The sequence below is a fragment of the Gigantopelta aegis genome, chromosome 2 (assembly GCF_016097555.1).
Source record: "Gigantopelta aegis isolate Gae_Host chromosome 2, Gae_host_genome, whole genome shotgun sequence".
Classification (NCBI taxonomy): Eukaryota; Metazoa; Mollusca; class Gastropoda; order Neomphalida; family Peltospiridae; genus Gigantopelta; species Gigantopelta aegis.
This window is the reverse complement of record NC_054700.1, coordinates 53,665,093-53,677,592: the sequence shown is the minus strand read 5'-3', so window position 1 is coordinate 53,677,592 and position 12,500 is coordinate 53,665,093. Positions and strand designations below refer to the sequence as shown.

Sequence of the window (12,500 nt, the reverse complement as noted above, 5' to 3'; positions counted from 1 at the left end):
TGGGTCTTTATTCGGACGTCTTTAAATGATATTTTGCAAATGTTTTATTCAGATACCTTACATACAAGTTTCAAGATATTTTAGAATGATTTTCTAATAGTTATTGGGTGTCGTGGTTAAGCCCTCGGACATATAACGCTGGTAAGTACTGGGTTCGCAGCCCTGTACCGGCTCCCACCCACAGCGAGTTTCAACGACTCAATGGGTAGCTGTAAGACCACAACACCATCTTCTCTCTCGCTAACCACTAACAACTAATAACTATCCCACTGTCTTGGACAGACAGCCCAGATAGCTTAGGTGTGTGCCCTGGACAACGTGAATGAACCTTAATTGGATATAAGCACGAAAATAAGTTGAAATGAAATATTATGTGTGTTTTCCTGCAATGTCAAAATGTGGATTTGGGTGTGGAAGGCAATTTAAGGCGCACACACACATACAAATACAAACACATAACAAAATAAAGAAATAAAAAGAAGAAAAGAAACAAATAAAATAAAACCAAACCAAATCAACCATCATTAAATAAAATAAATAAATAAACAGTGGTGGTGGTGTTACAGACATGTTGTGAACAATTTTAAACAGGAATGGGGGGGGGGGGGGGGGGGGGGGGAATGGGGGGGGGGGGGTATGTGTGGCAAAAATAATATGTAATATTGCAATCATCTGACCGGACAGAAGCTTGGCCGTAGTAGGTGGTTTAAGCTTGGCAGTAGTAGGTGGTTTAGGCTTGGCAGTAGTAGGTGGTTTAGGCTTGGCAGTAGTAGGTGGTTTAGGCTTGGCAGTAGTAGGTGGTTTAGGCTTGGCAGTAGTAGGTGGTTTAGGCTTGGCAGTAGTAGGTGGTTTAGGCTTGGCAGTAGTAGGTGGTTTAGGCTTGGCAGTAGTAGGTGGTTTAAGCTTGGCAGTAGTAGGTGGTTTAGGCTTGGCAGTAGTAGGTGGTTTAGGCTTGGCAGTAGTAGGTGGTTTAGGCTTGGCAGTAGTAGGTGGTTTAGGCTTGGCAGTAGTAGGTGGTTTAGGCTTGGCAGTAGTAGGTGGTTTAGGCTTGGCAGTAGTAGGTGGTTTAAGCTTGGCAGTAGTAGGTGGTTTAGGCTTGGCAGTAGTAGGTGGTTTAGGCTTGGCAGTAGTAGGTGGTTTAGGCTTGGCAGTAGTAGGTGGTTTAGGTGGTTTAGGCTTGGCAGTAGTAGGTGGTATAGGTAGTATAGGTGGTTTAGGTGGTTTAGGCCAATTCTGAAACATTTTAAACTTAAAAGCTGCAATCTTTTTTATTTCATTTCTTTTCAACTTATTTTCCTACTTACATCCTATTAAGGTTCAAACACGCTGTCCTGGGCACACACCTCAGCTATATGGGTTAGTTGTTAGTGAGAGAGAAGAGGGTGTAGTGGCCTTACACCTACCCACTGAGCCCGTAAGAACTCGCTCTGTGTTGGAGCCGATACTGGGCTGCGAAACCTGTACTTACCGAGCTGTAGTCCGATGGCTAAACCACTGCGCCACCGAGGCCGGTGCTGCAATCTCTGTTTTGATATGGCAAAAATGTTTAGTAATAAAAACCAGTAGAGAAAGCTTATAGAAGGAAGGAAATGTTTTATTTAACAAGGCACTCAACACAGTTTATTTACGGTTATATGGCGTCAGATATATGGTTAATTTCACACAGATATTGAGAGAGAAACCCTGCATTTGCTACTTCATGGGCTACTCTTTTCGATTAGCAGTAATGGATCTTCTATATGCACCATCCCACAGACAGGATAGTACATACCGCGGTCTTTGTTACACCAGTTGTGGTGCACTGGCTGGAACGAGAACTAGCCAAATGGGTCCACCGGCGGAGATCGATCCAAGACCGACCGTGCATGAAGCGAACGGTTTACCACTGGGCTACGTCTCACTCCCAGCTGATACAAAGTCAGTTTACATTTGTATGTCATCTAAATCAACCACTGCATCTTAAAACTACATTTCCTGCAATACTTTTATTGTTTAAGCATATAGAACAGAAAATCCAATTACGTTTGGTGCATATATGACGCCGCACTCCGCATTCGTTTCACTACGCTGGCTTATCCAGGTCAAAAACAGCCAGTATTTTGAATGTGGGACACTTTTGACGGGCTCGTACCGATTTCGGTTTTCATTGGCTTATCGCAAGTATAGAATTCTCCAACAAGAGATCATGTGAGATTTCGCAAGTTTTGAACAAATTTAACTGTCTTGATTGAGGGGTCGTCTCATATCTCCAAAACATATTTATATCCATAGAGGTATGGTAAAACGCCTTTACAGGAGTCGGTGAGTAGGGGATTTGCCATGAAATTTTGACAGTGGTCAGCTGTTGGCATACGCGTTACATGTAAGGGGATGTTACTAATTACGTAACGCTCTAGGAGTAGAGGAAGAGGGTACTGTGTTCGATTTACGTAACATTTTTCAAGACTATATGTTATTTTTATTCATTACTTAGACCTAAAGGGTGTTTTTTTGGAAATGCGCGGTCAGTCTAGGATCGATCCCCATCGGCGGGTATACAAAAGGACCATGGTATGTGATATCCTGTCTGTGGGATGGTACATATAAACGATCCCTTGCTAAAAAAAATATATAGCGGGTTTCCAAGGCGCGTGTGCAGGGATTTCAGCGGGGTTAGGGTTATAGACTGTGTTGAGCGAAGTGTATATGGGGCCATGCTCCCCCCAAAAATACATTTCAATTTTTTTTAAGCTTGGGGAAATAAGGGTTTCGACCTCCAATACCCTCCCCCTGCACATGCACCCGATTGGGTGCCTCTCTAAGATTATATGTCAAAATTACCAAATGTTAGACATCCAACAGCATATGGAAGGAAGGATAGGATATGTTTTATTTAACGACGCACTCAACACATTTTATTTACGGTTGTATGGGGTCGGATGATTATTAAATCAATATGCTTTATCTTTGATGTCGTTAAATAACCCCCCTCCCCCCCCCCCCCCCCAACTTTACCCTTTCCAAACGAAATAATATTCATTTGAATTTGTCGATTTTAACACGTAAAATTAATATGTGAAAACGTTCATTGTCTACTTAAGTATATTTTATTTAAAAATATATATACATGATTAATGTGTTACTAGTATACAAACTAAACTTTGAAAGTTCTACTAACACTTTACAAAATATCAATTCTGAAATAGGAAGGTACGACTGTCGATAATACGTTGTCAAGATCAAACCGGTTTGAACTAAAGACTCTAGTACCGTATTCTCAACCGAACGTTCTTCGTACAGCGCAAGATTTCTCTTTTAATTTTTTGAGACGAACCCTACAATTTGAAATCGGCAAACGCACGTGTTAACTGAAAATGACAACAGGCTGTCGTTTGTTCTTTGCCGAGCTATGGCGGCACAGGCGACGAATCAAGCGTATACATTTGACGATATCCGTTCATAACGAACACACACGACTTTTTAAAAGTGCATTTGAGCTTGTATTTCACATTTGTACATGATGTTATAATATGGTAACCAGAGAATGTAACTTTAATGCACAAGAAAAATAACGTGGATGATCCATTTCAATAGGTTGAACACAGTTTTTAAATATTATCGAGATCGCAACTTTAAATCACCTATTTTATTACTTAAATTTTAAGGCTCTGTACTATCTGCTACAAAATATTTTCTGTTGGCTTTTCAACCCCAAAATGATACTTCAAGTCTTCCCCGACATCCCATCCACCCTCAACCCCCATTTGTACACACGTAACATCCTTTTCTCTCAATAGATATACTATAAGACGACCGTCTAACAAAAAGTACAGTTATTGTCTAAATACTCAAAAGTAAGATATAAAAATATTATTTAATTATAAACTGATCGTAGCCATCCAGGTTGAACGTACATTCATAGTTACGTCATACACTACAAAGTTCCAGTTAATTTCCAATATTGTGGAATACGATTTGGAAATCGAACTTCACCATTAATTGGAAAGGCAAAACTAAAGAGATTTTATACAAATTTCAGCTAAGAGGATTGGTATTCAATTTGTTAAAATCCCTCATGGTACGTCTACGGGATTTGCCAGCCTCAAGTGAAGAATGTGAACTTGTCATTTCTGTACTTCGTGACACGAAATGTTATTTGTGTTAACATTAACAACTGAGTAGAGTATTATATTATTCGTACCCCAATGATTACCACCCTCGGTGGTATAGCAGCTAAGCCACCAGACTTAACACTGGTAGGGACTGGGTTCACATCCCAGTACAGGCTGCCACCCAGATCACGTTTGAGTGGAGCGAGTTTAATGATTCAGTGGGTTGGTTTAAAGCCACTACACCAACTTCTCTCTCACTAACCACGAATAATTAACCCAGTGTCCTAGACAGACAATCGAAATAGCTAAGGCGTGTTTTCCCAGGACAGCGTGCTTGAACTTTAATTGGATATAACACCAAACCAGTAAGGGCCGGCTTCAACCCAGAGTGAATATGCAGTTCATTTCAGAGGCGAAACACCAAGGCGCCAACTTCTTTTACATTAACCAGTGTCCTGGAAATACAGTTAATGTAATACACCAATTGTGTGCCCATGACAGCGTGTTTTAACCTCAAATGAACCATAATTGGGTATGAGCACGAAGATAATTTGAAACCAATAAACGTAGTAACATTTATTTTCATTACAGATTCCATCTCTCTCTCTCTCTCTCTCTCTCTCTCTCTCTCTCTCTCTCTCTCTCTCTCTCTCTCTCTCTCTCTCTCTCTCTCTCTCTCTCTCTCTCTCTCTCTCTCTCTCTCGCTGTGTAAGTATATTCAAAGAAAAACGTTTAGCAAATGTTACAGCGCGTGTACCCAGGTGCAAATATTGATGTATTACTAATCTACATAACATTTCGATCAGCGGTTAATTTACAAACCTCACAAGGCCAAAGAGACTCTATAAGAGGAGCAGATGCATTTTTATTAAGGATTTAAAACTCTCCTAGGAGAAGGAAAACTCCAAACACAAACCAAGTCCACTGAAGTCAGAGTACAGAAGCTATGCATCAGCATTAGCGTGGAAACCGAAAGGTTCAAGTTCTTTATTTGCCTTAAGTTAAAAGGAGATGTCTGAACTTGCACCAAGCTCTATCATGATCATCAAAACTCTTTTACCGACTTCAAAGAGTATGCTTTCTTGTTTTCTTTTCCTTTTTCAAATAGTGCTTTGAGATAAAACAATAATTAAAAAAAAATATATACACAGAATTTGAAGTTTAATTTGCATATCAATTACGTAATTCGCTGATCAAAATACTTTAATGGTGATATATCCGTCAAACGACATAATGGGGAATCTGTGATCCGATCGTGAATAGAATTCAAAGTCAAAGCAAGACTCAGAATACTGCCCGACATTGATGACATTGTTTCTGTATACAAGTAGTCATAATGAATATAGAAGGTTCTTAAAGAAAGAAATACCCGAGGTAATAAATAAAATAACAAACTCGGCATCAGTTATTAGCAAATTTGTGTCCCTCGTAAAATAATGTTCAGTTGTCACTCGCTAAAAGCTTGAAAGAAAGAAAGACAGGAAAGAAAGAAATTAAAGAAAGAAAGAAAAAAGAAAGAAAGAAAGAAAGAAAAAACATCCAAAGTAGTGTTCTACTTTAATTTTCGCAAAAAGTGGTCTAAGTATTTCTTGCTGTCAGCACTTGAAATTATTTCGATATAGGACGGCCATCTGTAATTGACACGAAGATACGAAGATCCCTAGCAGATCTCGACATTTTCACTCCAACTGTTCCGTGATCTCATTCCGAGTAAACCATACGTCTACTGGTCTTAGAATCGACGCGTGTTTCTTCCACTAGATTTATGATTCATTCTTTTATTCATGAGATTTTTATCGCATGACGTAGGACAGATTAGCAACAAATGAACAAACGATAAACGCATTGTTCTGTAACAAGACACCATGCATATATTTTGTCTTTCTTTATCTCCGGACTGACAAGAAGTTTATCTCTGTACCGAGCTGAAACTTTTATAGTTTTGTTCCATTGCTTGTGGCTAATGAAACAAAAAGAAAACAAGAAAGAAATCTTTCGATGGTGATCAATAATGGTGCCTATCAGTTTTCTCACAATTTTTAATAGGATGTCGAATTGAAGGACGGTCACTCCATAAAGCTAGATAAAAGTTAATAGAGTGCGGCTCTCGAGTTACGAATCTGATCGAGAGAGTGACTTGGATGTCGTTTGTCTGATATGATGTCTGATGTAATCCCATATTCTTAACAAATGCCTGTCTTGTCGAAACAATCAGTGGAAATAAATCTCGTCTAGTGGGATTACGTTTTTGGAAAGGAAAAGTAAATTAAACTGGGTACAAGTTTTGACGAGAAAAAATTCGATCAGTAGAGAGTCCTGTTTGAAATCATAAATAACAACAACAACAACAACAAGAGAAAAAATCCATCAACAAACCAAAAACCGAAGAAAAAAACCCACCCACCCCCAAAAAACAAAACAACAACAACAAAAAACAAAACAACAACAAACAAACAAAAACAAAACCACCCACCAAAAACACATACAAAACACCTCAAGCATAAAACAACATAATGTTATTTGTTAACTGGCCCATTATTAATGTTAAACATCACTATCTCAAATGTCAGTATCTCGTCTGGATCAAACTACCAAGTGATCTGAACATTTAATAGAAATATTAATACTGGCAGTCCTGCCATTAGTGATACTTTAAACAGGAAGCTACATTTTTTAGACCAGTATGCTTGAACTATGCATGTAGCACACGTCAATCTAAGCAATACAGCTTTGTGCAAAACCAGAGGTGGTTTTAACGAAATCATGTTATATATATATATATATATATATATATATATATATATATATATATATATATATATATATTAATTAACCATGAAAGGTTATTTTTCTTCCAGTTAATACTTTGATAGAAGTGCTGTAATAGGTAGTACTAAACCAAATAACATCCGGCTGGGTCAAAGTTCTAGATACACCCAACGTGAGAAAAGAAGTGCAACACCACAATTTCTGTGATTGGTGATAAATGTGAGTGTGTTGGTTGTTAAAAAACAAAAAGTTTCATCTGGGCAAAAAATGTATGCAATTTTATTTCATCTAGTAACACTGTGTTAAGAAGTCTTGTGCTTGAAACATTTATGGGGTAGCTGTAAAGAAAAGTTTTCAAATTTTGTGCAGAACTAGGGTAGTCATAGACGCTACCCGTTATCTCAGAAATGAGCAGCTTGACCCCATTTTTTTCCTGATTCACATTAAGGGTGAGGGGTGGTAGTATTTATATCTGTGGCGTTTATGTCGATTGATACGCTGCCAGGTAGGAGTTTTAGCCACATATGTTACTATTGTCGTCTATGGGATTTCATTTGGTAGTAGACACCCAGTAATGATATATATGGTCCTTGATATGGCTTACATAACAATTATCGCCTAAGCATGTGGTATTTTTATTTACATGTTGGCTTTGTTGCCTATGGGGTTCTTTTTGATGCATTTTAATAATACAGGAAACTCGGGACTAATAATTAATCCAGTGGAATTATTTTACGAAACAGGAATAAAACACGGGTTACTACGGATATCATAAATACGAGAAACGACGAGAAATTCACACTCGCAGTGCCGTGATTGACAATTAATCTTAGAAATCGAGAGAAATCGCTAAATGTCGTGACTGCACCACTAATTTGGATTTGTCGCCTTTGTGTGTGGGGTCTCAAGCCACTGTCCTGACCAGTGTAAAAGGTCAACAAAAATCCAGTAACGACTCCGCAAATTCGTATTTAAACATTGGATGTCCACTGTACTTAAAAGACGTGATCAAAAACAGACCCCCTATTCATTTCGTCTGGGGACCGGCGTATGGGTATTTAATTCTTCGGCTAAATGCTGGCTTTGTTGTCCAAGGGCAAAATTAATTATTTTAATTTGGTATTCAAAACTAGAAATTAATCACTGCGGTCGAATGGAGCTAAAGACGCGAAGAGGACACGTACGTGTGACCGCGCCTTGGATAGAAATGTCTGGCGAGGACAGATGATGTGCCCACGACAGGCCTGCTTGACGGAAGTATGTGGAAAAAAATGTCCAATTACCCATACTACATGTGTGTGGTATAGGTAATCTTTAAATATCGCGGAGATTTAATTGGCAATTAAACTGATTTAAGGAAATATTGGCATTGATGGAGTAGTGTTTAAACCATTGGGCTCGAAGCTGCCGGGTACTAGGTTCACTTCCTGGTACCCGCTCCCACCTAGGGTGAGTTTTACATCTCACTGGCTGGTCCACTTCCTGGAACCACCTCCCACCCAGGGTGAGTTTTACATCTCACTGGCTGGTCCACTTCCTGGTACCACCTCCCACCCAGAGTGAGTTTTACATCTCACTGGCTAGTTCACTTCCTGGTACCACCTCCCACCCAGAGTAAGTTTTACATCTCACTGAGTTGTTTAAAGTCTGTACAATGACGTCTGTATCACTGACAGCAACATTAAACCATTGCCCGGTTCAGACAGCCGTGGCCCTTTTATTTTTCTATGTCACTTTTTAAAATTAATTATGTTTTAATTTGTTGTAATACTAACTATCTGTTACACATTAACCGCATAACTGCCGAGGAAAATGCCGTGGAGACGCTTTTTTTCTGGGGTTTTTTGCTATCGGCTATCGGTATTTTGTTAATTGCCAGGGTTGAAGACGTCATTTTCTGACTAACGAAAGGAAATCTTGATTTCGTTCTAAATATGTTCATCGTCTACCATGCAAAACATGTTCAGCTACAACAACAACAAAACAACAACGACAAACATTATAATTACCGTCTGTTGAGTTGAGTCCTTGCGACTTGACATCTGCAAAATGACGCATGAATAATTACAATCCTAATTACAACAGGCGGTCATTTAAACCCCCACACGCACCGATTTAAGTAGGCAGAGAGTTCGTCCGCTTACTGGCCTTAAGCCGCGAGGGCACGTGCGACAAACTCCAAGTGCACGTGTGTGAGATCCTGATTGCACGCGTGTGGGATTGCCACCGCACGTGCGTGAGTTACCGATCTGCACGTGGAATTAAGGCCCGTGGGCATGAACGGGTATGTTAATTATATCAGTTTGCATGCTAATGCGTGAATCTTCTCGTATGCGCAACATCAAAGAGCTAATCTTGACACTAAAGCGGAGATTTGGGAATCTGTTATCTGATTAAATGTCATTACAGGTATAATTGGGGGAAAAGAGCACAGATCAATTCCTGTACACGACTCTGTGTGTGAAATGATGTGCATAAACGGTGAATGTGACTGTTGTTGGTGCTTTAGGAAAGACAAATAAAAAAGAAAAAGGAAAGACTGTGTGTTTAACGACAGTCTGGCACATTATCAACTGCAGATAGAATTCCGCGTCTAACATATTATGCCTATTTTGACACTAATCGACACTAATCGAAACCCGCTGCTGCCGCATATGTCATGCGTCTTAAAGGGACTATCCTGAGTCTGCAGCCATTGTAAGATGTTTGTGATAACAGAGCCATGTTGGCGACTACTGTTTCATACTAAATACATTTATTTATTCACAATACCAGGGTGTGTATATAGAATGTTTTTGCGGCCGTATCAAACATGTAAAAACAGAGTGCTACAAACATTACCATACGGTATACTAATGTTTGTAGCACTCTGTTTTTACTTTAATTTGTGATATATATTTTTTGGTTCGTACGAAATTAATAATTATTGGGAGGTAAAATCCGGTATGGGCTACTACAAGCATTAGGATAACAACTGACACCTTGTAAATACAGACACTGATATTTTAAATAAGAAACTGTATTTACTTTGTGTGTTACGTCATCAAAACGGCTCTATTGGTCGGAAACATTTTACAATGGTTGTAAACTCAGGACTATTTATACTTCGACTCTTGTAGGTGAGTAGTTCACTCGCCCAGTCCTCCTACTGATGTCTCAGCCACTTCAGTATGCTTTAACACACTTCATATTAACGTTCAGTGCTCGTTTAATGCTTTTTACTTTACCCAGTAAAAAATAAATTTCAGTTGCGAATGAGGTCAGCGAAAGTGCATACTACGGCATTTGTTACCAGTCGTGGGGGTACTGGTTGGAACGGGAGAAGAAATAAAACGAATTAAGCGATGACGATCAATCTGATAAACCATTGCAATTCAGGCAGTCGAGCCCTACCACGGAGCTTAATTGGGTATAAGCAAGAATATAAAATTTTAAAAGACAACCAAAATACACGCAGACCTTATTTTATTCATATAATATTATCAGATGTAACCCGTGCTTCGCAAGGGAAAGTATAGATTAGGTGTAGTAGCCTTATACTGGACGTTTCCCCCAAAATACGACCGCCCTGAATGTAGCCTCTTCTATGTTACGTGACAAAGATGGCTGCGTCCATTGAGGTTTTATTTATGGAATTCATCTTTGTACCTCAATATTTAGCACGATGTAAATACGGCAGTCAACCTGAACACAAAATGATTCTTGCAAAATCGGTTAAGTACAAAGACGGCTGTTGGCAGTGCAGACCAAACGAGACGCGATCAGAACGATTGGAAACCATTGAAAACGTTTTGCGTATTGTTAACGATTACAGACTATCCTGTTCTTTATAACTTACGAACTACACCACGTATCAGTGATTGTAAATATTCGTTTAATATACACATTATGTCGATATCGGGCGGGGGGGGGGGGGGGGGGGGCGTAGCCCAGTGGTAAAGCGTTCGTCTGATGCGCAGTCGGTTTGGGATCGATCCTCGTCAGTGGGCCCATTGGACTTTTTGTCGTTTCAGCCAGTGCACCACGACTGGTATATCAAAGGCCGTGGTGTATGTATCATGTCTATGAGATGGCGCATATAAAAGACCCCTTGCTAATATAATGGAAACAGATAGCGGCTTTCCTTATTACACTATAATGTAAACATTACCAAATGTTTGACATCCAGTAGCCGATAGTTAATAAATCAATGTGCTCTAGTGGTGTTGTTAACCACAACAAAACTTTATATTAAAGATTATAGATGATCCTATTCTTTATAAGTTACGAAGAACATAATGTACTAGTAGTTGTAAATTAGTATGCAGGTTCTGTCGATAACGGTTCCCAAGGTCATGACCTAACACTGTTCCGTCGTCTGAATTCGATAATTTCCGTATCGTGCCGTAAGCCCTTGCCAGTGCCAATAGTCAATTAGAAAATAATTATCAAGACAGTATTAGTCATGTCGTAGAGCATGACACAGCCCAGGCGACGTGACCGGGAAGTGATATAAATTTTTATTTTTTTATTTTTTTAGTCAAAAGATGAAGAAACCCCCCCCCCCCCCCCCCCCCCCCCCCCCCCCCCTCTTTTTCCCCCCCCCCCTCCCCCCCCCCCCCCCCCCCCCCCCACCCCCCCCCCCCCCCCCCCCCCACCCCCCCCCTTTTTTTCCCCCCACCCCACACCACACACAAAACACTGAGAGAAAGAGAGAGAGAGAGAGAGAGAGAGAGAGAGAGAGAGAGAGAGAGAGAGAGAGAGAGAGAGAGAGATGTACACACACGCAAACGCACACGCAAACGCACACACAAACGCACACACAAACACACACAGACACACACATAGACAGACACACACAGACACACAGACAGACACACACACACACACACACACAGACACACACACACAGAGAGAGAGAGAGAGAGAGAGAGAGAGAGAGAGATTAGAGAGAGAGAGAGTCGAGAGAGAGAGAGAGAGAGAGAGATACAGACACACACTAACACACTGGTCCACACACGAACGCTGCGCAACACACCTCACACACACACACCACACACACACACACGCACGCACACACACTGACGCACACACACACATTAAATTCTATCCAACCCAGCCGTGCATAAAAAATTCTGAATGACTATCAAGCATTGAAAAAAAAACCCACATTTAATTAAGTTGTCTCTGGAAGTCTTAATGAAACAAATTTAAATTGTATCAGTTCTTGCCTGGAATAAATTACACACAGCCGTGCCAATTTCGCAACCGTAGGATTAAAATTACGGTGGCTGGGCAAATAGCCAGTTATAATTCTGAGCAGTCGATACTTATAGAAGCATAATGTCCTTGCAACTGCTCCAAATTAAATATTAATTTGGCCTTGGGATCTGGAAATTTTCAAAATGGCTTGCAGGCATCTTATAATTTTATGCCGATATTCCATGTGGAAAACACATTTCGTACATTTAGGCATTGCTATCTGATCATTCTCAAATATGTCGTGACGCCTTTACATGAAATAAGCATTCAGGCCAAAACGTATATATCTTTGTTTCAAGCTACATCATATTAATATGCAGACGCATGTGCAAGGAGATTATGCAGGGGGGGGGGGAAAAGGGGGGGGGGGGGGTTTTTTCGGTTGTGGTGAGTGACGTT

The 12,500-nt window shown here is 40.1% G+C and overlaps 1 protein-coding gene across 1 annotated transcript in view; it reads right to left on the bottom strand.

The window, feature by feature from the left end:
* LOC121387098 (immunoglobulin heavy variable 1-18-like) overlaps positions 1-9,027 on the bottom strand; it is a 22,528-nt gene extending 13,501 nt beyond the window's left edge. The window contains exon 1 of the mRNA XM_041518123.1: positions 8,870-9,027. Within this exon, the coding sequence (XP_041374057.1) occupies positions 8,870-8,918 (49 nt within the window). The 5' untranslated portion in view covers positions 8,919-9,027. The remainder of the gene's footprint in view (positions 1-8,869) is intronic.
* Positions 9,028-12,500: the final 3,473 nt, after the last annotated feature.